Source organism: Neovison vison, chromosome 1, assembly GCF_020171115.1.
Source record: "Neovison vison isolate M4711 chromosome 1, ASM_NN_V1, whole genome shotgun sequence".
NCBI classification, from domain to species: Eukaryota; Metazoa; Chordata; class Mammalia; order Carnivora; family Mustelidae; genus Neogale; species Neogale vison.
The window spans coordinates 289,185,156-289,212,169 of NC_058091.1; the positions used below are offsets into that span (position 1 = coordinate 289,185,156).

At 37.8% G+C, this 27,014-nt stretch overlaps 1 protein-coding gene across 1 annotated transcript in view; it reads right to left on the reverse strand.

Annotated features, from left to right (window-relative positions):
* Nucleotides 1–27,014, reverse strand: part of SPEF2 (sperm flagellar 2) — a 176,586-nt gene that overhangs the window by 101,944 nt on the left and 47,628 nt on the right. Inside the window, exons 8-9 of the mRNA XM_044232833.1 lie at nt 22,887–23,074; nt 19,753–19,921 (exon numbers count right to left, since the gene is read on the reverse strand). Coding sequence (XP_044088768.1) covers nt 19,753–19,921; nt 22,887–23,074 — 357 coding nt within the window. The remainder of the gene's footprint in view (nt 1–19,752; nt 19,922–22,886; nt 23,075–27,014) is intronic.

A 27,014-nucleotide genomic window follows, 5' to 3' on the forward strand; every position in this document is an offset into this window, starting at 1 on the left:
TGCTGCCTGTGTTCTCCTCTAGGATTTTGATGGATTCCTGTCTCACATGTAGGTCTTTAATCCGTTTTGAGTTTATTTATTTTTGTGTATGGTGTAAGAAAAAGGTCCAGTTTCATTCTTCTGCATGTGGCTGTCCAATTTTCCCAACACCATTTGTTGAAGAGACTGTCTTTTTTCTTCTTCTTTTTTTTCCAATTTATTTATTTTCAGAAAAACAGTATTCATTATTTTTTCACAACACCCAGTGCTCCATGCAAGCCGTGCCCTCTATAATACCCACCACCTGGTACCCCAACCTCCCACCCCCCCGCCACTTCAAACCCCTCAGACTATTTTTCAGAGTCCATAGTCTCTCATGGTTCACCTCCCCTTCCAATTTACCCAGATTCCCTACTCCTCTCTAACGCCCCTTGTCCTCCATGCTATTTGTTATGCTCCACAAATAAGTGAAACCATATGATAATTGACTCTCTCTGCTTGACTTATTTCACTCAGCATCATCTCTTCCAGTCCCGTCCATGTTGCTACAAAAGTTGGGTATTCATCCTTTCTGATGGAGGCATAATACTCCATAGTGTATATGGACCACATCTTCCTTATCCATTCATCCGTTGAAGGGCATCTTGGTTCTTTCCATAGTTTGGCGACTGTGGCCATTGCTGCTATAAACATTGGGGTACAGATGGCCCTTCTTTTCACAATATCTGTATCTTTGGGGTAAATACCCAGGAGTGCAATTGCAGGGTCATAGGGAAGCTCTATTTTTAATTTCTTGAGGAATCTCCACACTGTTCTCCAAAGAGGCTGCACCAACTTGCATTCCCACCAACAGTGTAAGAGGGTTCCCCTTTCTCCACATCCCCTCCAACACATGTTGTTTCCTGTTTTGTTAATTTTGGCCATTCTAACTGGTGTAAGGTGATATCTTAATGTGGTTTTAATTTGAATCTCCCTGAGGGCTAATGATGATGAGCATTTTTTCATGTGTCTGATAGCCATTTGTATGTCTTGATTGGAGAAGTGTCTGTTCATATCTTCTGCCCATTTTTTGATGTGTTTGTCTGTTTCGTGTGTGTTGAGTTTGAGGAGTTCATTATAGATCCTGGATATCAACCTTTTGTCTGTACTGTCATTTGCAAATATCTTCTCCCATTCCGTGGGTTGCCTCTTTGTTTTTTTGACTGTTTCCTTTGCTGTGCAGAAGCTTTTGATATTGATGAAGTCCCAGAAGTTTATTTTCGCTTTTGTTTCCTTTGCCTTTGGAGACGTATCTTGAAAGAAGTTGCTGTGGCTGATATCAAAGAGATTACTGCCTATGTTCTCCTCTAAGATTCTGATGGATTCCTGTCTCACGTTGAGGTCTTTTATCCATTTTGAGTTGATCTTTGTGTACGGTGTAAATCTATCTATGAAAGACCCACAGCAAATATCATCCTCAATGGGAAAAAGCTTGCAGCCTTCCCATTGAGATCAGGAACAAGACAAGGATGCCCACTTTCACCACTCTTGTTCAACATAGTATTAGAAGTCCTAGCAACAGCAATCAGACAACAGAGAGAAATAAAAGGTACCCAAATTGGTAATGAAGAAGTCAAACTCTCTCTCTTCGCAGATGACATGATTCTTTATATGGAAAACCCAAAAGACTCCACCCCCAAACTACTAGAACTCATACAGCAATTCAGCAACGTGGCAGGATACAAAGTCAACGTGCAGAAATCAGTGGCTTTCTTATACACTAACAATGAAAATACAGAAAGGGAAATTAGAGAATCGATTCCATTTACTATAGCACCAAGAACCATAAGATACCTGGGAATAAACCTAACCAAAGAGGTAAAGGATCTGTACTCGAGGAACTACAGAACACTCATGAAAGAAATTGAAGAAGACACAAATAGATGGAAGACCATTCCATGCTCTTGGATCGGAAGAATAAACATTGTTAAAATGTCTATACTGCCTAGAGCAATCTATACTTTTAATGCCATTCTGATCAAAATTCCACCGGCATTCTTCAAAGAGCTGAAGCAAATAATCCTAAAATTTGTATGGAATCAGAAGAGACCCCGAGTCGCTAAGGAAATGTTGAAAAACAAAAATAAAGCTGGCGGCATCACCTTACCTGATTTCAAGCTTTATTACAAAGCTGTGATCACCAAGACAGCATGGTACTGGCATAAAAACAGACACATAGACCAGTGGAACAGAGTAGAGAGCCCTGATATGGACCCTCAACTCTATGGTCAATTAATCTTTGACAAAACAGGAAAAAATATACAGTGGAAAAAAGACAGTCTCTTCAATAAATGGTGCTGGGAAAACTGGACAGCTATATGTAGAAGAATGAAACTCGACTGTCTTTTTTCTATTGGGTATTATTCCCAGCTTTGTTGAAGATTAGTTGACCATAGAGTAGAGGAGAAGATATTTTCAAATGACATATCAATCATATAAGTATATATTTTGCATACACACACACACACACACACACACACACACCGGAATATTACTCAGCCAACAAAAAAATGAAATCTTGCCATTTGCAACCATATGGATGGAACTAGAGTATATTATGCTAAGTGAAATAAGTCAATCAGAGAAAGATAATTATATATGGTTTCACTCATATGTGGAATATAAGAAGTAGTGAAGAGGATCAAACAGGGGAAGGGAGGGAAAATTGAACGGGATGAAACCAGAGAGGGAGACAAACCATGAGAGATTCTCAAATATAGGAAACAAACTGAGGGTTGTGAGAGGGGAGGTGGGTGGAATTACTGGGTGACAGGCATTAAGGAGGGCACGTGATATGATGAGCACTGGATGTTATATGCAACTGATGAATTACTGAACTCTACATCTGAAATTAATGATGTACTATGTGTTGGCAAATGGAATTTAACTTTAAAAAAAGATAGAGTAGGGGCGCCTGGGTGGCTCAGTGGGTTGAGCCGCTGCCTTCGGCTCGGGTCATGATCTCGGGGTCCTGGGATCGAGTCCCGCATCGGGCTCTCTGCTCAGCGGGGAGCCTGCTTCCTCCTCTCTCTCTCTCTCTGCCTGCCTCTCTGCCTACTTGTGATCTCTCTCTGTCAAATAAATAAAATAAAATATTTAAAAAAAAAAAGATAGAGTAATGAAAAAAATGAGTTTCAGAAAGAAATGTTTGTTCAATGGACAAAAATATAAATTTTATAAACAGAGCTAAGTATAGTAGGAATTCAGTATATAATAAGGTTTATATTTCACAGTAACAGAGAAATAGATTATTTCATAACTGGCACTGGAATAACTTATGGCCACATATTTAAAAAAATAAAGTTGTATATCCTTATATTTTTTATGAAAATAGATTCTGGAACCAATAAATCATGAAGGCACCAAAATCTGGATTAACATTTATATGTTCCAGGATGATATTTTTAAGCATGGAAACCAGATAAAGCCTGATAAATTTGTTTATATGAAAATAAAATATTCTATACATTCCCCCCACATAAACATACCTACACACAATTTAAACATAAAGAACAAAAGGAATATGAACATATATACTTTTGACAAAGGCTTAAGAGTCTTAGTTTATAAAAAGTCACAAGTGATCAGATAAAAAAGAAAAATATCCCAATAGAAAAAAAAGGCACAAAGAATATGAACAGTCAGTACCCAAAATAGAATAAAATGGTCAATGAGTTTTTGAAGCAATGTTCAAATTCACATAAATAAAGATACCCAAATAAAACAATGATGCATCATATTTTGTCTAACACAAAAAAATTAGTCATACTTCTCATTCAATACTGGTGGGAGAGTAATTTAACACATTGATTTATTGATACAGCAATTTAGCAACGTGGCAGGATACAAAGTCAATGTACAGAAATCAGTGGCTTTCTTATACACTAACAATGAAAATACAGAAAGGGAAATTAGAGAATCGATTCCATTTACTATAGCACCAAGAACCATAAGATACCTGGGAATAAATCTAACCAAAGAGGTAAAGGAACTCTACTCAAGGAACTACAGAACACTCATGAAAGAAATTGAAGAAGACACAAAAAGATGGAAGACCATTCCATGCTCTTGGATCGGAAGAATAAACATTGTTAAAATGTCTATTGTATTTTCTAAAGTGTTCAAAGTTGCTATAACATCACTATAATAATAATAATTTAAAAAATTTAAAAAATTAAAGACATAAAAACAGGTAAGAATCAGGGTTTAGTTTATATACAAATTATTGAAAACTTCGGTAAGATACTATTTTTTCTGAAGTCACTTAAATGATCTTAAAAAATTATCTTTGATACATATATAAAATTTAGTAACATAAGTAGGTAATATTTCATAATATAAATATTCCATCCACAATCTACAAAGAGTAGAAACTCTTATCATTTATGATATATTTTAAGATTATTTGAAATTACACTGAACTCTACATCTGAAACTAATAATGTACTAAATGCTGACTAATTGAACCTAAAAAAGATTATTTGGAATTAGCACATACAACTTATTTATCTAACTATTCAAATTTCAAAACACTCTAATGTGTTGTGTCAGTGGTCCAGAACATTATGAATTCAAGATATATCAGCTTATCAGCTTTTTAAAAAAATCGTGTTTAAGTCTTCTCCAATTCTTATTAAAGATGATCCAATTTTTAAAAAAAAGATTTTATTTATTTATTTGACATAGATTACAAGTAGACAGAGAGGCAGGCAGAGAGAGAAAGGGGGAAGCAGACTCCCTGCTGAGCAGAGAACCCAACGTAGGGCTCGATCCCAGGACCCTGGGACCATGACTTGAGCTGAGGACAGAAGCCTGAATTCACTGAGCCACCCAGTCACCCCAAAGTTGATCCATTTCATTAGCACTTTTTAAAAAAATTTTATCACTTTCCCCTAGTCAACTTGCCCCCAACCCCTTTAACTTCGTCTTCTTAGTCCAAATAACTGGGACAGAGAAACATGAGAAATATCCACTGGGGGAGAAAATGAGCTCCCTCAACAACAAAGGGCTATCAAGAAAAGCAAAGAGAGAACAAAACCAAAGACAAAGTTCACTATATATCTTCACATAACACAAGTCAATTTTTCAACTTCTGCTAATCTGAATTGCCTTATGTCATTTTTCTGGGGGGGAGGAGGAGGAAAGTAGTATCTTTGTTCTGACTACACATCAGGATATAAATCTTTACATTTGTATATTTACATTAATATATATTCTATGTGACATAGCATAAATATTCATATATGCAAGGTCATATATAAATGTATACATGTTTTATATATGCTCTGTCATATATTAATAAATACATGCCTATATTGTTGAATTTAAATTTTATCAGTATTCTTTCAATATCTATCAATTGTCTGACAAAAATATTTCACTCAATATAAACTGACAGATTTGATAAATGCTATAGAAGATTTACCTGGTTTGGTGACAGAACTTCAGATATGACAACATTCTGAGGTAAAGAAATGCTTTTTGAAACAAATAAATAAAAACACCCCAAAGTATTCATAATAGGTTTTCCTTTAAAATTGGTGGAATTAATTACTAAATAAATATAACTGTATCTGAATATTACTTCTGGTCAAACTATCTTTTCTTTGTAAATTTTATTTTGTTTTAGTTTAATGTCTTTGGTTTTTCTAATAATTCTGTGCACAATAATTATATGCATTGTTCAAAATTACCTAAATACTAAATTGCTTTCCATAATCACTGAATTAGAATATATTTTTTGCTTCCACTTTCATTTCACTAATACTTCTAAATTAGACAAGTGATAATTATTTTATGTAATGTGGCCAATCAGGAATGAATCAAATTAAAAAACAAGCCAGAGATATTATTCTTAAAAAAAGGCTTTAACACTGCATCAAATGCTGGCCACCTGAACATAATTAAAAAAAAAAAGACACCAAAAAATAAAAATAATAAAAGGCTTTAAATCCAAGTCCAGTTTTAACTGGAAAGTCTCCAATGTTCTAATGATATTATGCAGTATAGTCATTTAATCTCTTCTAAAGGAACCATTCTGGGACCGAAATCAAATGACCGGGGTTCCTATAACAGTTTTGCTACTTATTTGTTTTGTACTTTTGTCAATGTTTCCTCTTTGTGTAATGATAGCATCTATTTCACGGGGCTGCTGTAAAATTGAATGAAATCCTTGTGTGTGCAATCTATGTGACTGTGCACTTTAAATGCTTAACTGTGAAGTTCTCAGGCTGCTGTTGGAGGCACATAACTGTGTCATATAGGAGGGTTACCAATGGGAGAAACCGCATTCAGCTTGCACCCCAATCCAAGAGGCATGTATCCTCACAAAGGGATCAGAATAAAGCCCTGTTCCATCACTGAATTAGTGGTAGAATGTGGCCAACACAATGGGATAGAATGCTGACCATGCAGAGAACATTTTCTTTGAATGCTTAGGTTAGGAACATTTTCTTTGAACAATAAGGCTAACCTGTGGAGATAAGGAGATCGAGGATTTGGTGGAACACATTTTGTAGAACCATCTTAAAAATACAGTTGATAAAATTTCTAAACGAAGAGCAAGATAAAGGGTAAGTCAAAGTAATCATCTCAGTTTGGAATAAAAACATGGTGGTGAATAAGAGGTCAGAAGAACTGGCAAAAGGAAAATTCAGACCAGAATGAAGTTACTAGTTTAAATACAATGAGTTAAAGAGAGCCATTAGTGAAGAGGAACTAGATTTTTCTTTTTTTTTTTTTTTACCAGATCCCTATTTTACATGGTTGGTTATATCTAATTATGTTAATTATATAATAACATTTTATTAGAGGAAATATAATAAAATGTACCATTCTTATTCCTTCAGGTACCGTTATAAATAGATACCTTACTATTAGTTTCAAGACTCTGATGCCTAGCGTGGACAGTACTAAGTAAGTATCACTTGGTTCAAACTATTGATTTAACGAGATACTTTTTCTGTGTAGATGTGCTACCTGATACTAGCACTTGATTAGTGGAAATTGTCATATATATATAATAATTATTAATATTTCTTTAAGCAGTAATATTTTTATTGTCCCTGCATAAATACCATCAGCATGCATACTTGAGAAGATACAAGACTCAAGATCCACCAACACCTAGGGGTCCACCTCTCCCTGTGAATTCTTGTCTATCAACACACAGGGACCATGAATTTACAATGGTGTAAACAGCCTCTGCCCTTTGTTGGAAGTCACTAGGAAGTCTTTAGAAAGAGAAAGAAGTTCTTAGGGAACACAACTCTTACAGTGTTTTTGACATCTTGGGTGTTCCTGAAAGGCAATGTTTTAATATATATAATAAAACCAACAATGAACAGATTGTCTTGGTACAGCATGGCCAAAGGACTTAAGATGGAAGCTTCTAATAAAGTGTCTTTGAGAAACACCACAGGTAGTAACTCCACAAAAGGGGGCTATGAACACTTCAGAGTATAGCCAATGCACAACCAATGCACTCCATCATACAGATCTTCAAGCTGCCTTAGTCTTGCATCTCCTATGGCTGGCTTTCTCTTGCACACCACTCTGCAAGAAGTGAGGAAGTGATGACAGTCTTTGATACTTGAAATACAATTTTGCTCATACCTTACAACTCGGCGGTAACTCAACCCTTCCAGTGTCCCCATAACCACCTGTGCTTATCCACACTTAACATCATGCTCTGGAATATTATTTTGTTTTGTTTTGTTTTTTTTCTCATCTCCACTAAACTGTGAGCACCAGGAGGAAAGGATCTCTATTTTAATCAACTTCATATCTCTAGTACTTAGAATAATGCAGGCACAAAGTAGATAGTCAATACTTATTGACTGAATTAATGGATTAATCAAGCAATCAGTAGCATAGGCTTATGTGAACTGAATAAATGAGTTAAATCATGGATATCATTTTAGTAATTTTGATTAAGTACAAAGATGACTTAGATACAACCCAATTCCAAATCCAGGAACAAGATCAGAAAATGTCATCCTCAAAGAAATTATTAAGAATCCACACACCATGTATGAAATGAGCTAATCCTGGAAGCATTTCTAGAAGTCATGGCTGTGCAGGATGATTTTGAGGGAAACTCTCCATTAAATCCAGGTATTCTGTTTTTTTGTTTTGTTTTTGTTTATTCATTTTTTAATTTTTTTTAGTGGTAGCACACAGCATCCCAGTGAAAATGCAGTAAATTTAAATAACTCTTAACTTAGGGACTTTGTAAGAAGCAAGGCCAGAGATTTCTCAGTGTCCTGGAGTAGAAAAGAGCAGCCTGTGTGAACGGGTAGATAAGAGCCGCTCTGTGGCAAGCTGTTTGTGACCTCGTTAATTTCATATTTTTAACTGCCTATTTTTCTTGGGTTTGTTAAACTAGGTTGACCCAACCGTGTACCCCTGACTGGCAGATAATAAAAAATAAGCTGCAGGCATTCTAGCTCTCCTTGCGGCAATTGCCTAGGGCTTCCTTACTTTGTTTCTAGGACTTTAATGTGAGTGAGTCCTATTCTGTTCCAGTTCTGCCTCACTTCCAGTCTGCCGCCTTTGTTTTCATTTTCTAGTCTGGTTCTCACCCAGTCTGAGTTTTGATCATTGGAGTATTCAAAGGCCTTGGCTTGAGCCCACTCCTGCCTCTTCCTGTTTTCAGTGACTTCAGGTAAATTATCCTGACCATCTTGGTTTCAGCTCTAAGAACTCAATCCCAGGCACCAGCTCTCCTGGCTGAACTCTGGTCTGGATCTGTCCTGTCTCCTACCAGAGAGTATTCGATATTACAGAAGCACATTTATGACAGCGGCAACATGGAAAGTCACGTGGCCATAATCCAGGTACAACGCTTGAGAAATCTGGCACTCAGAAAAAATACATACTCCACAGACATAAATAGGGGAAAAACTTGGTAGCTTTCAGAGGCTGTGTTGTCTCCCTTTCTTAAGCTTTCTATCCTCCAACCACCCCAAAATCCTGAGGGAATCTAGAGGAACTGCCGAAATCTGTAAATTAGATTTTTTTAAAAAATATTTTATTTATTTATTTGAGAGAGAGTGAGAGAGAGCACGAGAGGGGAGGAGGTCAGAGGGAGAAGCAGACTCCCCATGGAGCTGGGAGCCTGATGTGGGACTTGATCCCTGAACTCCAGGATCGTGACGTGAGCCGAAGGCAGTTGCTTAACCAACTGAGCTACCCAGGTGCCCCTGTAAATTAGATTTAAAAATTCCTGACAACCAGCCAGAAACAGGAGAAACAGAAGGGGTAGCTGGCTGCCTTATCTGGTGGGGAGTTCAGTTCATATAACCTGGCCACCTGGTTTCTTGACCACTGTGTGGTGCTTGTTTGATAGCCAGGGTCCAATGGAAAGGATCGATACTGCTTTATACTGCCTTTGTTGAGGAGGAAGAGAAGACATAGCAGCTGGCTGATGTGTAACTGAATTCTGGCCTCTCGTCCACGAGCTGTTATGGAATGGGCTCTGCGCAGGCGCCCAGATTAAAGGTCTCAGAACAAGTTGAAAAGATAAACTGGCCCCGCTGAGTGAGCTTGGCAGCTTTTCTGAGTCATCTGACCTCCAGTCAGGTCTGAGTATTATCAGCTTCCTGACCATACCTCTGGCCAGACAGTCTGGCCTTCAGGTTCCAGAGAAGCCAGGGAGGTGGGGATGTACACCTCACACTAACATTGGTCAGGGAGGTGCACTTCCAGAGAGAAGGTATGCCCCCACACCTCTCTGTGCTAGAGCACGCAGACTGGGCCATGCCATTATCTACCACCAGGAAGTACAAATGTGGCTCATGGTAATGAGGGAAAGGAAGAGGTTAACTCTACTTCCCGTGCCATGCTGAGCTGAAGACTGTTCTGGCCAGAAGAAGAACTGAGTCATCAATGCCTGTCTATCAGTCAATCTCATGGTTAACTCCAATTCATCAGCCAATCTGAAGAACTGGTCTTAATCAAATTATGGCTTTTCCTCAGAAGTCTGATCATTTTGGTCCCAGGAGTAGCCTTCCCCAGTCTGTCCTGATCTATTATTATGAAAAGAGATGTGTTTATTTTATTTTTTTTATTATGTTATGTTAGTCTCCCTACAGTACATCATTAGTTTTTGATGTAGTGTTCTATGAACAGATGTGTTTAATTCTAGCTTTGCACAAAAGAAGACCTAGGGTAACAGAGTCCATCTACCTTGAACTTGTTTTTAGAGGGAAATTCAAGTTGGTCATGGTCAATTACCTAGCATGTGGTGCTGAACACTGTCAAAGCTTATAGGCCCATACATGGGGGAGTCTGGTACCTCATTCTGCAATCCACTCACTTTAGCTGGTAACAGGTCTGGAAATTCAGAATGCTCAGCACTTGCAAACAGTGGCAGTCTTCTTTTCTAAAACTTTGAGCAACTGATTATTTATGCATAAGGCAGTAAGAATCATGAAGCTGATACTTTGTCTTGTAGGTTTGATTAGTAGGGGTAACTGACACTAAGTCATTCTGAGAGATCCTCTGTCCTAAAAACTTACATTTCAGTGCTGCTGAAATTCAGTGACAAATTGGATGTAAACAAAGGCAAGGGCTTCTACTTACTTAGTATTCTGATTTCAGACATATTCACAGTGTCTCACAGAGAGGGATTAGTGAGAGATTAGCTTATTTACCCCCAAAATGGCAGGTTTCTACTCCTGGCTCCATTCACTGCTCTGGAAATCCACCAAGGCCCTTCCAAGGCATTAAATGTGAAACACCAGGAATTACAGCAGCTGTGTGTCTAGCCCAGTGTTTTTCAAAGCACAGCTGCCTGGAGCTAGAAGAAATTGAGACTCTAAGTCTTGCATTTCTCCTGGCCCCAAATGCCCTTGGATTTTATATCAGACTTTATATCTATTGATTTTATATCAGACTTATAGGACTTTATATCAGAGTCCTATCTATGCCAGGGCTGCCAAACAATTCTGGTGGTGGTAGCTGTCCTTATAAAAAATAGTAAATTTCATTCCTTAGTCGCTCAAACCATGTTCTCTTCATTAGGGAGGTGGTAGTCTGCCTCAAGATAATATAATAATATAATAATCTATAATTATCTATAATACAATAATCTATAATAATCTCTGTGCTCTTGCGGCTCAAGTAGCTTTTCCAGAAGCTTCTACATCTGAATTCACCTATCTGCTGTCATTGCTTAGCCAGGGACACATTTGGCTGGAATTTCTCCAATATCACAAAGTGTGTAGACACTATGATTCGGTCTATCTAGCTTGTCACTGAAAAATTCATGTAGAATTTTTCCACACAGAATACCCTCTCTCGTAGCAATGACTACTGCATTCTATTTTCATGGCTTCACTGCTAAGGTTGATACCTTAAAGAGGTATGGACCACCAACCCCCCCACCAAAAAAAAAAGCTTAGAGGTGACTACCCATTGTATAAAAACTATGGTAGGTCCAGTGTACCAAAGAATATGACTGAGAGACCCTGGGCACTGGGTAGGAGGAGTGCAATGGGAGGGTCTTCCAGGGGAGAAGGCTTCTAGTTTTCAGCCCAAGAATCTGCCCCACACCAAAATTCAGACTTTCTTGGATCCATTCAATTTTCTTGAGATTAAAAACCCCACGTGTTCTGACATGACATGTGTAGCTGACAAGACATAGTTCTAGAGTTCAGATCTTCAAAACCTCTTCTAAAATATTAGGTGGGCAATCTGAGTAACTAACTGAAGATAAGCTGGACTAGATGCACAGAAGCTGGATCCTCTAGTTGGCAAAGTAGGTAGAGGATGAACCAGAAAATCAGTGTTAGAAAGCCCAGGAAGGCCTGAACCATCCTTTGTCTTGCCTGCTCCCAGATGAGAGGAGCCTAGAAGAGGACTGGCATCTCCCTAATCTATGTCATCATGGGAAAATAAAAATGGGTGGTGGAAATTCACTCTACTTTTATTCAACTCAGCCATCCCAAACTCTTTTTCCTTGTTATATGCTTCTCACCCCTCATTCTATCTGGGTACCAATCTCTGGTCTTGTAAACCATTTCTTTTTTATTATTTATTTATTTATTTGACAGAGAGAGATCACAAGTAGACAGGTAGGGAGAGAGAGGGGGAAGTAAGCTCCCTGCTGAACAGAGAGCCCAATGCGGGGCTCGATCCCAGGACCCTGAGATCATGACCTGAGCCGAAGGCAGAGGCTTTAACCCACTGAGCTATCCAGGTGCCCTGTAAACCATTTCTTAATTCTGGTCTAATGCCTTGGACTTGATACCTTAATTCAACTATTCCTACCATGGTTCTCTAATGAGGTTAGGTTGTCACTTATTCTAGTCATTTAAAGTGAAATACCCTTTCCATGACCTAAGGTCTCCTTCCATCCCCTCACCCCCATGGACAGAAGTCCCAGGCTTCTGTCAAATGTACTCCAGCTCTCTGAAACCTTTGATCTACAACAGTTAGAAGACAACCTTGTTTCTTGGCAATGACAGGCCAAGGGCAACTATGTCTCCCTTTGAAAACCAATACATTGATGTTTTGTTCTGTAAGTTATTATCACTATGGATGATTACATGAATCACACTACTCTAGGGCACACTGGTGACTTCACCAAGACACAGCCACATAATGAAGCTTAGTCTGAAAAATCCAACCAGGTAGCCCTAGTATTATGGGAGAAATTTAGGGGGTTGGAGGCAAAACTCTAAGCAAAAGGGAGAAGACACTGAAGCTATGAAATGTATGACATATTAACTAAACTAGAATGATAGTGAGAACATTCCTTTCAATATCAAACTTCTTTTCTAACTATTTGGATGTTGATCATAATTCTCGTTACTTATCTTGGGAAGTGTTTGTATTTTAACAGATATCTCTGAAGCCTTAATCTAAAAGAGTGATAATGTGGGGTATCGGGTACAATGGAGGCAGAAGTTTCAAAGTAGAATGCCTAACAGAACATCTCAACTAAGAATATGAAAGCAACTGCTTACTCTACCTACTTAAAATGCAGCAACATTCCTGCATGTCTGGAAACAAAAGATATAAACATATCTTCATCATCAAGAGACAAGGTGTTAAGACTTCTTTCTCAGTAGGGGATAAAATGCAATAAAACAATTTCACGTGAAAATAAGTTTCCTATACTTGACTGGCAAATATGTACTTTGAGACATTTTATGTGTCCTGAGTAAACATGTGTCCTGAATAAACAAGTTGTCCCTCCAAAATTCATATGTTGAGGTCTTAACCCCACCGTAATGGTATCTGGAGGCAGAGCTTTGGGAGGTACTTATGTTTAGAAGAGTGTATGAGGATGGGACCCCCATGATGGGATTAGGATCCTCTTAAGAAGAAGACAGACCAGAGTTCTCTCTCTCTCTGTCCATGTAAGGACACAGTGAGGTAGCCATCAGCAAGTCAGGAAGAGAGTCCTCATCAAGGAACTGAATCAGCTATTATCCTGAACTTGGCCTTTCTGGAAGTGTGAGAAATAAAATTTCCTGTTGTTTCAGCTACCCAGTCTACAGTATTTTCTTATGGCTGCCTGAGCTAATACAACACATATCTCTTAAATAAGTAAAAATAATGATCTATTCACACTCATCTACTAAAATTAATCAGTGCACTTGGATCAGTTACCCAGTGATGTCACTTGAGTGATACAAGCTTCAAGTTAATATTCTGTCCATAAGGGAACTGATTAATAATACACTGTGAAGACTGGGTCATTCACTGGGAAACCAGGGAACACCAGGGAACAAGGCAAGAGCTAAGCTGGAGAGTCTACGTTCAGAATTTGAATCTAGAAAGCCACTGGACTAATAATAAAGCCTGGAGTTAAAGAGTAAGAACAAGATAGAATCTGGAGCTTAGGGTCAAACCAATCAGATGAGACTTATGTAGGAAAGAAACAATCTCATGGCCTATTTAGTTTCACATTCTTATTCTCCATGGAGGGGGAGGGGGAAAGACCTAGTAATAAGCCATTGTATAAACAAATTTGGGGATGGGTATGTATACATCTTCTGTAGTGACAGGAGTATTAGAGTTAAACCATAACAAACAAATGCATCTTTAAAGTCTAGTTAGTGGAAAATCATAAGTCAAAGCGCTATTGATTAAAAATGTACATCCAACAGCACATTAAAAAGATTATCCACCATGACCAGGTGGGATTCATCCCTGGGTTGCAAGGATGGTTCAACATTTGCAAATCAATCAAGGTGATAGAACAAATCAATAAGAGAAGAGGGAAGAACCACATGGTCCTCTCAATTGATGCAGAAAAAGCATTTGACAAAATCCAGCATCCGTTCCTGATTAAAACGCTTCAAAGTATAGGGATAGAGGGAACATTCCTGAACTTCATAAAATCTATCTATGAAAAACCCACAGCAAATATCATCCTCAATGGGAAAAAGGTCACAGCCTTCCCATTGAGATCAGGAACATGACAAGAATGCCCACTCTCACCACTCTTGTTCAACATAGTGTTAGAAGTCCTAGCAACAGCAATCAGATAACAAAGAGAAATAGAAGGTATCCAAATTGGCAATGAAGAAGTCAAACTCTCTTCGCAGATGACATGATACTTTATATGGAAAACCCAAAAGATTCCACCCCCAAACTAGTAGAACTCATACAGCAATTCAGTATTGTGGCAGGATACAAAGTTAATGTATAGAAATCAGCTGCTTTCTTATACACTAACAATGAAAACACAGAAAGGGAAATTAGAGAATCGATTCCATTTACTATAGTACCAAGAAACATAAGATTCCTGGGAATAAACCTAACCAAAGAGGTAAAGGATCTGTACTCGAGGAACTACAGAACACTCATGAAAGAAATCGAAGAAGACACAAAAAGATGGAAGACCATCCCATGCTCTTGGATCAGAAGAATAAACATTGTTAAAATGTCTATACTGCCTAAAGCAATCTATACTTTTAATGCCATTCTGATAAAAATTCCACCTTTTTTTTCCCCAAAAAGATGGAGCAAATAATCCTAAAATTTGTATGGAATCAGAAGACACCCTGAATTGCTAAGGAAATGTTGAAAAAGAAAAACAAAACTGGCGGCATCACGTTGCCTGATTTCAAGCTTTACTACAAAGCTGTGATCACCAAGACAGCAAGGTACTGGCATAAAAACAGACACATAGACCAGTGGAACAGAGTAGAGAGCCGAGATATGGACTCTCAGCTCTATGGTTAAATAATCTTTGACAAAGCAAGAAAAAATATTCAATAAGCTGGGAAAAATGGACAGCTATATGTAGAGGAATGAAACTAGATCATTCTCTTACACTGTACACAAAGATAAGCTCAAAATGGATAAAAGACCTCAACGTGAGACAGGAATCCATCAGAATCCTAGAGGAGAACATAGACAGTAACCTCTTCAATATCAGGCACAGCAACTTCTTTCAAGATATGTCTCCAAAGGAAAAGGAAACAAGAGTGAAAATGAACTTTTGGGACTTCATCATGATCAAAAGCTTCTGCACAGCAAAGGAAAGTCAACAAAACAAAGAGGCAACCCACGGAATGGGAGAAGATATTTGCAAATGACAGTACAGACAAAAGGCTGATATCCAGGATCTATAAAGAACTTCTCAAACTCAACACACACAAAATGGATAATCATGTCAAAAAATGGGCAGAAGACATGAACAGACACTTCTCCAATGAAGACATACAAATGGCTTTCAGACACATGAAAAAATGTTCATCATCACTAGCCATCAGGGAGATTCAAATTAAAACCACATTGAGATACCACCTTCCACCAGTTAGAATGGCCAAAATTAGCAAGACAAGAAACAACGTGTGTTGGAGAGGATGTGGAGAAAGAAGAACCCTCTTACGCTGTTGGTGGGAATGCAAGTTGCTGCAGCCACTTTGGAGTACAGTGTGGAGATTCCTTAAGAAATTAAAAATAGAGCTTCCCTATGACCCTGCAATTGCACTACTGGATATTTACCCCAAAGATACAGATGTAGTGAAAAGAAGGGCCATCCGTATCCCAATGTTCATAGCAGCAATGGCCACAATCACCAAACTGAAAAGAACCAAGATGCCCTTCAACGGACGCAACTGATAAGGAAGCTGTGGTCCTTATACACTATGGAGTCTTATGCCTCCATCAGAAAGGATGAATACCCAGCTTTTGTATCAACATGGACAGAACTGGAGGAGATTATGCTGAGTGAAATAAGTCAAGCAGAGAGAGTCAATTATCATATGATTTCACTTATTTGTGGAGCATAAGAAATAACACAAGGACATGGGGAGATGGAGAGAAAGGAGTTGAGGGAAATTGGAGGGGGAGATGAACCATGAGAGACTATGGACTCTGAAAAACAATCTGAGGGTTTTGAAGGGGTGGGGACTGGGAGGTTGGAGGAGCCAGGTGGTAGGTATTATGGAGGGCACCTATTGCATGGAGCACTGGGTGTGGTGCATAAACAATGAATTCTGTTACACTGAAAAGAAATTAAATTTTTTAAAAATGTGCATTACAACACACACTATAGAGTAATCCAACAACCACTGCAACCTCAACTGATCATGAATTTAAACACCAAGTTTTCATTAAAAACAAAAATCACAACAATTAAAAACCATGAACAGCTTGCAACAACATAGATGATCCTTCTTCCAAAATGGTAATCCCAACTACAATTTGTTCGTGGCCATTCACAGCAGATCTCCATAAATTGCCAAGTGCTTTGTGGCAGAGACTTAGAAAAATCCGTGTCTTCAAGAAAGCATGGCCAAATTTTAGTTTATGAAGACCAAATTTTGGTAACTCCCACTCATTCAGTAGGTAACTGCTAAAAAGCAGTTTCTCTAGGGCGCCTGGGTGGCTCAGTTGGTTGAGCGACTGCCTTCGGTTCAGGTTATGATCCTGGACTTTCAGGATCAAGTCCCGCATCGGGCTCCCAGCAACTTGGGAAGTCTGCTTCTTCTTCCGACCTTCTCCTCTCTCATGCTCTCTCTCACTCACTCTCTCAAATAAATAAAAATTTTTAAAAAAATCAAATATTGTGGAATTCTGGGTAATTTGCCAGTAAGAGTCATAAAAAGGACTTGCATGTGGAAAAGTTTGGGATTTACTAGGAGGAGTCCACTGCACAGTCAAGAACCACTGGCTGCTGGGTGGGAGCTGTGCTGAAACAGCTTTGGCTCTTAAGTAGTTGGGCTCCTGGCTTAGCCTGCTGCCCATAGGCCACTGAAAAACCACCATAGCGTTTTCAGAACTGCTCCCCACTCTTGGATGAGTAGTTCATGGTTATCCTGTAACAGTGGATGTCCTGGCTGCTCCATGAGGCTTCCTTCTTGGACAGATAGATGATGTTCCTGGCCATACTGTTCTTGAACTAGACCTCTCTCATATGTATCCAGTTTATAGAATGTGATGATTTAGGAAATGATGTTAAGCAATGAGGTTCAAATTTTAGCCTCTATAAATGATGTGTACATGAGTGAAAAATTTTTTATGTCTATTTCTAGTTGTAATATTCAAAAATTTTAAGCATCCTAGCTTACACTGACAGACCTTTAAAAGTTTGGGCCTGAAGCCCCGATGTATCCATTCTTTCAGAATGCTGGATCTGGGCGTATCAATAGATACAGTATACTAAGTATGCTAAGAATGTAAACTCTTCAAAGACTAATTTCTAAATTATGCATTTACTTGAAGGATTAAAAATCCTGAGTAAATTTAGCACTGATAAATATGGATAACTGTTTCCTTTAGCTAAGACGCTGATTGTTGCCTCTTCCTCCTACAAAAGGTTATTTATGCCAGATGATATAGTGTACAAGTTGAAGCATTTATTTTTTACCTGCAGGAACATGTGAAAAGTTTCTGAGGAGGAAAAAAAGCGCTAAGAGCAGGGAGTGATAAGAGGATGGTTTACAGTAATATCTTAACACCTGTGCATCATCTATTTTCCATCATGTAGTCGAAAGGAACAGAACATATAAACATAGAAATCCTAGGGTACTTTTCATTTTTAGGAAAACAGCAAAAACTATAGACAAAATTAAGTATATTGCTAGACATTCACATACTCCTAACAAAAGTTTATAATTTCCTGCAAAAGAAACATACCAGCTGCTTCAGGATGTGGGTAAGACAAGCATGTTCCTGTGGTAATGATTTCCCAAACAAGAAAAAAATTAGAAAGGCAAATCTTTGCTAAGCTGCAGACTACCAGGTCTCCTGACTTATGAAAGCAATAAGAATAGAGGAGATAGAGCTGTTTAAGAAAAAACTTAGAAATAATATTCTATAAATTAGCAAAATCTGTCAAATAAAATGACTTTTAACTTACAACAGGAAAAAAATATCTTCGCATATTTTAATATCAGAGCATTTATTATGCAAAAGGATATTTTAGGTTAACACACTAGATCTACTATATTCCACAACCTAAAATAAATATGCATGTATATACTATAAAATTCTAGCTAATTCTTAAATAAAAATTCTTTTAGTGATATAAATATAGACACATCCAATTACAATGATGTACATTTAATTTCTCATTAGCTCACTTCATCATTTTATCATAAATTTATCTTTTTTAATTTTTTAATTTTACTTTAGGTAGGCTCCATATCCAGCATGGAGCCCAGCATGGGACTCGATCCCATAATTCCAAGATCAAGACCAGAGCTGAGATCAGAAGTCAGATATTTAACCAACTGAGCCACCCAGGCACCCCTATAAATCTATATTTCACACTTTGCCCTATTCATTGTCATTCATTCATTTTATTCATGCACCCTTTCAACAAACATTTATTGTGTATTTGCTAAATATCAGCAAATGATTCGGTCAAATTGTTCTTCCTCCTCTCTCTTTTTTTTTCATGTTGCACTTACTACCCTTCTAAAACTCATTCAGTGATATAATAGTGGGCCTCATTCTTCATTTCATTGATGCATATTTACCTAGAACTTCCATCTGATAGCTCTTAATTTTATATCTTTCTTCCTAAGGGTGCAATGAAATGCAATGGGGACAGCAGGGTGATGAGGAAATAAATTTATATGTATTATTTGTATCCAACATGCAGTGCACTTGACTAAATATTTAACACATACTATCTTAAGTTTCATAACAACAAAATAAAATAAGTATATTAATATACCCATTTCATAAGTTGGGAAACTAAGTCTCTCCCTGGCTTCCCAAGGTCTCACCTTGGTGGGCCTGACCCAAAGTCTTTTAAGCAGCTCATTAAGCACAAGTGACACCCATTACTTTTTCAAAACTGAATAAAGCTTTGTTTGAATCTATGGTACTCCTAAATCCAGAACTTCTCCTCTTTCATATGCCTCTAAAAACTATATACAATTTAAATAAATTACTAAAGAAATACCTTTATGCAAGGGTTTTTGTAACGAAGGTATACAGCTCATACAAAGAAAATGCTAATAAATTAGTTAAAATATTTAAAAAATTCTATAATCTATCAGCCCTCACAATGTATTATGTTTTATTTTTTTTCAGACCACTCTCCGACTGTTACTAGGAGTAACAGATAACAGATTATGAATAGGCTAGGCATTTAAAAATTAACATATAAATACAAATTAAATCAAGGGAAAAGGCAAATATGAAATGTTCATTTTTATTAATAAGGATGAAATGGCACAACATCACAAAATTAATGTTAGAGAAACACCACATGTTATGTTGCATTCTCTCTCATTATGCCACATTAGTAAGTACCTTATATTCTTCATAATCATTGTTATCGAGTAAGTCCCTCTTCTCCAGTTCTGTAAGTTGTTCTGCAGAGGGCTTAGCTGGTAGATGCTTAATAGAAGCTTGCTCATATATGGGCTTTCCATTAAAAAACAGTTCCTTCCAATCATGCATCAACTTATATGGAATCATACTAGAGCAAAAAAGATTTAAAAGAAAAGTAGAGAAGAATCAATGTTTAGTCCAATATATATCTTAAACCTTGGCTTTTACATTATTAAATTTATTCCCTACTGTCTGCTGTTTGAGACTGGGGATTCCACTTACTATTACTGTATATTCTTAATGGCTAGAGAACGTCTCAAACTTAGTAGGTTTGAATGAATCCATGTTACCTCAAGCTTTCATATTGACTTTGCACTAACAGAACAATATTCCTGAAAATAATGAGTGCTATCCTAAAACTTGGGTTTTTCTAAACAATTCCCAGCCATGACATTAAATGGCTGTGCAATCTTAGAAAATCCTTTAAATGCTGTAATACCACTGTCTTCCTGTGCAAAATGAACAGACTGAGTATTTTCCAAAGCCCTTTTAGGATGACAGTTGGTTTCCATATTTGCAATAATTTCTAATAGAAAAGTCAAATGTATGGTGTTTATATTGTCATTGTATATTTGATGACCTTTAAAATTATTTTTCAGTAACTATTTCTATTTAAATCTGATGAAGGCTTAAGAGGTAATCAGGACAGCCTGATGGGAAGATAGTCTCAAGAAGAACAAAATGCAAAGGAAGGAAAGAGTCTGACATAATTCTGATGTATTTCTCTAGAAATAGACTAGAGCTTGAAATTACAACAAAACAAGTAGTATTTCATTCATTTCATTTTGATACATGCCACATGGATGAAACTTGAAGAGGTTAGGTTAAATGAAATAAGTCAGACACTAAAACAACAAATCAAATATGACTTCATTTATATTAGATACCCAGAGCAGACAAACTCACAGAGATCAAAAGTAGAACAGAGGTTTATCAGGGGCTGGAGAGTTATTTAATATGTATAGCACTTAATGTGTACAGTACAAACCTAAGTTTGGAATAATAAAAAAGTTCTGGAGATAGATGGTGGTGAGAGTTGCACAATAATGTGAATGTACTTGTGCCACTGAAGTGTGTGTCTAAAATGACTGAAAGGATAAATTTTGCATTATGTATGTTTTGCCACAATATGAAAAGTAGTATTTCAATTAAATGTACAACTTCAAATATAATCACCTTATGTTTCCATTAATAAAATATTTACAGTTGCTAAGAGTTACTTTGTAGAGATATGAAAGTTTAGAAACTGATAAACTCAGCCATAGAAATAATATAATATCAGAATTATTGAAATGGCATTGGTTTCTATGGTGATGCAAGTGATTAATAACATATATTGTCCAAAACTTAATCTTACAGTTACTTAATTAATATCCTATTATCTGAATATTAATAATTTTAAGAAGCAGTCTAAAAAAGTCAGTTCTTCTGACTTGGCTGATACCAAAAATTTACCTGTGCTTTAGAAAAAAAAATACTGATAATATCTTGTTCAATGAAGTAACATGAGTTTATCTTGACTGTTGGTAGTGTAGAATAATAAAATATGTCATTGTTTTGTTCAATTGTAATTAAAAGACACATTATACAGTACACAAAAAATAACTCAAAATGAATTAAAGGATATAAGACCTGAAACCATAAAACTCCTAAAAGAAAACACAGGCAGTAAACTCTTTGACATTGGTCTTGGCAATGACTTTTTTGGATTTGATACCAAAAGCAAAAATAAACAAGTAGGACTACATCCAACTTAAAAGATTCTGCAAGGCAAAGGAAACAATCAATAAAAAGAAAAGGTAATCTACTGAATGGGGGAAAATATTTCCAAATATTTGTAAACCACATACTGATAATATCCAAAATACATAATTTACACAACTCAATAGCAAAAAAAAGTACACAATCCAATTTAAAAAATGGGCAGAGGATCTGAATAGCCATTTTACCAAAGCAGACATAAAGATGCCCAACAGGTACATGAAAAGATGCTCAACATCATTAATCATCAGGAAAATATAGATCAAAACCACCATGAAATATCACTTCACACCTCTCAGAATGGCTGGTATCAAAATGACAAGAAGTAAAAAGTAAGGATGTGGAGAAAAGGGAGTTCTTGTGTACTGTTGGTGGGAATATAAACTGGTGCAGCCACTGTGGGCAATAGTGGGTTCTCTAGAAAATCTTAGTCTAAGTAATTTGAGATGTATACACATTTAACTGGGTCACCTTATGGTCCACCTTGCCTTTGTGGAATCCCTTTCACTGAGATCTACTGTGATGTCATTCCCATTTAGCTTTCAGCAAACCAGATGATACATCTGCTTAAAAGATGTTGCTGAGGACATTCTCCACTAGATTGACTACACTACTCAATGTGTCTTAGGTGAAGGTACCAGATAAGTGAACTACTGTTCTAAACTGAGTTCCAATAAGAGATATGTATTTTGTAAAGAACCAGAATAGAAAATGGAAAACATATGACAGGCTGTATTTCCCTTTTTACTTTGGCTACCAGGAAGCTCAGATAAAATTTGCAGCTCAGTTGCAGAAACTACTGCTGCCAATATAACCATGTTCCAGTTTATTGCTTGTTCTTAACTTTCTACTTTAATTTGGATTTTCCTTTGTTCTTATTCTGGCATAGTATTAATATATTTTTTACTGTTGACTATTTCCTTCTAAGTGTATTAATTTCTTTTAGAAACAAATTGCAAAAAAATAAGTAGACTTAATGACCAGTAAAATAATCTTCAAACAATTACAAGCTTTTAGGAAGTTCCAAGTATTTCAAATAAATTATCATAGTCATCTTAATTATAATCTAGACACAAAATTTAATTATTAAAAGACATACAAATACACCTGAAATAAGGCTCATTGGGGGATGAGTTAAGTCAGTAATCCAGGCATCCTGGACCCCACTGCTTAGTATTTTTTTTAAGAAAAATTATTGTCTCTCTTATCAATTGAGTGTCTATATTACTGTCTTATCCTCTCTCATTTCCTGTGATGTCTCTACTATAATGATTATAAAAAACAACACTTACTTATTTGTCAACATCCGGTAGTCTGCCACCTTAGTAGACAAATCAAGTATTTGATCCAAAATTACTGCACATATTGTATAATGCTTTCTGTAACGAGCCTGAGCTCTTTCCACAGCAATCTGTTCATGAATTTCCCTCTCTCTGATGGCTTGTTCCTCAAAATCAATCTTGGCTTGTCTGGCCAAGGCCTAAGAAAGGCAAAGACATTTTTAAGTCAATGTAATTTGCAATGATTCACCTGAAAAAAAAAAAGATCATTTCAATAAGCAAAAAAAATCTCTAAATAGAATGAAACATCCTTTTACACCAAGAAAAACTTAATCACGAAAGAGCACTTTCTCCTTATTAACTACTGAGTATGATGGCAAAGACGATACTAGAAATATTCCACCTTTAGCATATCTTATCAGCAAAATAGAATACAGAGAACAGTGGTATAACTGTGGAAAGCCCAATGAAGACTAATGATAAATTGGATCTTGAGTGTTTAAAAACAAGACTTGAGTTCATGGGTTGCAAATAGAGGCAGGGATCACAGAGAAACAGGCAAGTCTGTGTCAGACTCTAGCACAGCTGGACCCTTCCAACCCATTTTAGGAGCGCTAAAATGCCCCCCCCATCTTTTTTTTTTTTTTTTTTTTTGGAAATGCTGAAAATACAGCTTCATCTTTTTTTTGTTTTGTTTTGTTTTAAAGATTTTTTATTTATTTATTTGTCAGAGAGAGAGGGAGAGAGAGCGAGCACAGGCAGACAGAGAGGCAGGCAGAGACAGAGGGAGAAGCAGGCTCCCTACCGAGCAAGGAGCCCGATGCGGGACTCGATCCCAGGACGCCGAGATCATGACCTGAGCCGAAGGCAGCTGCTTAACCAACTGAGCCACCCAGGCGTCCCACCCCCCCCCATCTTTTAGTGAGAGAGTTCGAGGATACTGATTCATTCTTAGAAAATATTTTGGAAAATCTCTGATATTACTGGCTTGAGAATATCACACATGCACCACAAATGTTTAATGTATTTAGACAATAACAACAGCAAAAAAACCCATTCTGCTCCTATAGCCTTAATAAATTGGTAAAATTTACTCATACAGAACAGTTATTTCTGCAGAAAGTAATGAAATACAGTTTGTTATGACCCTCTGCTTCGTTTGCACTATTATTTTGTTTAGGGAAAACCTTTCTTCACACAAAGAGCAAAGGTCAAGTGCAAAGCTCAAAGCATGACTAAACGCTGTTTTTCAAATAGTTATCCCAGCTCCTTGAGAAATTCTATCCTGGGCTAACATGCTCCAGAAACCAGACTTGCCTCCGGTAACTTAACTCAATGAGTGTAAAATGGAGGTGAACTCGGGCCTTGGGAGAGCTGCCATCAGTCAAGCCCCAGCCTGTATACAGAAGTCAAGTCCTAAGCTCCTAGTCCCAGCCCCCCTCAACCCCCATGTCCTCAGCGTGAAATGGGGGTATTAAGAAGACTTGGCATACATGGAAAAGCTTACCAAACCCATCCCATCAGCAAATATTTCTTGTGATACTCCTCACACATGACTAAATGCCTGACAATGGACTATGGTCTTTGTCCACTGAACCAAATGGAAGATTCATTTGTTTTTGTTAGTGTTTTATATTTAGTTTGCTTTCTTTTTATTGGGAAAGTGGTCAGGCTGGGTGACCCCCGAGGTCAGTCCTGTCCATTTGGCAAGTTCAGGAATCACCAGAATTTGTTATTGTTGTGTTGTTCTATAGGCCCTGACTTCCTGGGGAAAGCACACCATTTCAGTAGGAAGCTCTATGGTATGTTCATCACCTGTGAAGAGGTCTGATGAAGAGGAATCTAAAAGAACAGAAGTAGCCAGATGAGAACTTGTGTGGTGACAGGAAATGGGGTGTGAGGTTGCTCGACTCAGAGTACCTGTAAATCATGTGGAAATGTTTCAGGTGGGAAGGGACCCAAGCCTTACAGGGACCAGTGTAATGATCCTCGCCAGAAGGCAGCAGCTTTCACCGCGGTGCTGTCTCCTTTCCTCCCTCCATGCCTTTCTTCCTACTTTTTAGCTACTAGTTTTCTACCTTTACCCAACCCCACCTCCCTGTGCTAAACCCATCACCATTTCCTGTCGCACTGCAGCAAATTGGGTTGAAGCCCTAAAAAAAAAGAAAGAAGGAAAAGGAAAAAGGAAGTCTGTAGGAGGTAGTCAATCTCGGTTGTTATGGGCCCAGACTCTGGAGTCTGCTAGAGCCAGCTGTGCTCCTGCCTACACCACTGACAGTCTGTGTGAAGGCGAGCTTTCTAAGTCCTGTTTCCCTTATGTGCAAAATGTAGACAAGTGTAGCGTCCACTTCCGATGGCTGTTGCAAGAATTATATGTACATGTGATAAACACAGCTCAATGCTGGACTCACAATAAATGCTCAAAAAATGTTAAATATTATTATAATTAAGTACTATTACTACTAATAGGTAGAATAGAAATTTGAAATCAGAAACAATATAGAATAGATACTCAATTATCTTAAAGGATGAGATAAAGAGATTTAATCTAAATACAAAACCAAAACAGACAAAAACTGATGATGGACAACACAAAGTTCTCTCTCTCCCTCTTTCCCTTTCTGCACTACTGCCCCCCCACCCCCCGCCCCACCCTGGCCTTTCTTGAAATGTACTAGACATTGGCCTCAGCCCTGGGGAAACAATAGTGAGCAGAAGCAAACATGATCCCTTTCCTCACAGAGCTTATATGCAGTGGGAGGGGCAGTGAAAAAGCCTCACAATGACTGTGCACTTGTACAGTGTCACCAGGAAGGGTGATGGAGTATGGGTCCTCACAGGAGTCCTGGCCTAGAGAAGAAGTGGCCTGTGCACAGAGTTCTGAAAGATGAGTAGCTGGGGAAAGGTATGAGGGAAGAAGGGGATAGCAGAAGAAATGACTTGTTCAAGGATCTGAGAGCAGACCAGTATGGCCAGAGTCCAGGAGACAGACAGGAGCAAGGTGTGAGCAGGGATCTGATCGAAGAGAAGCCATGGGTGGGCTTTTGAGTATGAGGCCAATGGTCAAATCTGAGAATCGAGAAGGTTCCTCTGCCTGCACAATGGAAAATGATTTGTAGGAGATAATAGTAGGGCAGGAAATTTGTATAAGTTATCTCTAATTTCCCCTTCCCTCTTTTCTAACAGGTTCTTTTTACCTCCTACTTCAGGAAATTTTAGCAAGACAGAAAAGCAGAAGCTACTGGAAACTCCTCCTCACTTTAAAGGACTTTCCTCAAAGGCAAGTTAATCTCGGTCACTCCAAGGGAGTGGAAAGGAGGGAAGATTCTGAGAGCAAAAAGAGGAAAAGATGTGCACCCACTTCTTGGCACTTCCTGGGGAGCAGGAGAGCCTCAGAAGAGAACATGTGAGGGACTCATGAAAGCTGGAACACCCTCTGCGAAAACATGTGCCATTGGAGGCAATGTGCATGGTCTGGGGCAACTCGGGTTTCAAGGACAGCAGGCTGGGCCTGGCCCTAAGGATGTCAGTGTTTCCCTGGTGACTTGGCCTGTGACCTGGGGCACTGTGCATTTGTGCATCTCTATGGGCAGAGGTTTGCTGGACTTCAAGCTTGGGCTGATTTAGAGAATATAAAGAATGTTATATCCCAACTGCAGTTGCTAATTCACAGCCACTCAAAATGGACGAAGGAGACCACTGTAGTAATAGTTGTAGTCGCAGTCATAGTCATATAGTAATAGTAGCAGAGACTGAGTTGGTAGTGTAGACATGGGGAAAAATGGACAAATTGAAGAAATATTTAGTATGTGAGATGGACAAGACAGTGATGTTTTTGAAATGGAAGAAAGGGTTCAACAGGTTTTGAGTGGATCCTGATGTTTTATACTCATATAACCGAATAAATAATGTTGTCATTTATGGAAATACAAAAACTTGAAAAAGAGCAGTTTAGTAAGAAGGGTCATAAATTTGGCTTCAACATGTTGAATTTAAGGTGTCACTGGGATATAAGTAGTGATGTCAGAAAAGCAGTTGAGTACATGGGTCTTGGCTGCAGAGGACAACGTATAAATGTATGAGTCGCCTCTCACAGCAATTACATACCCTGGTTGTGCATTAAGACGTTGTCTGAGGAAA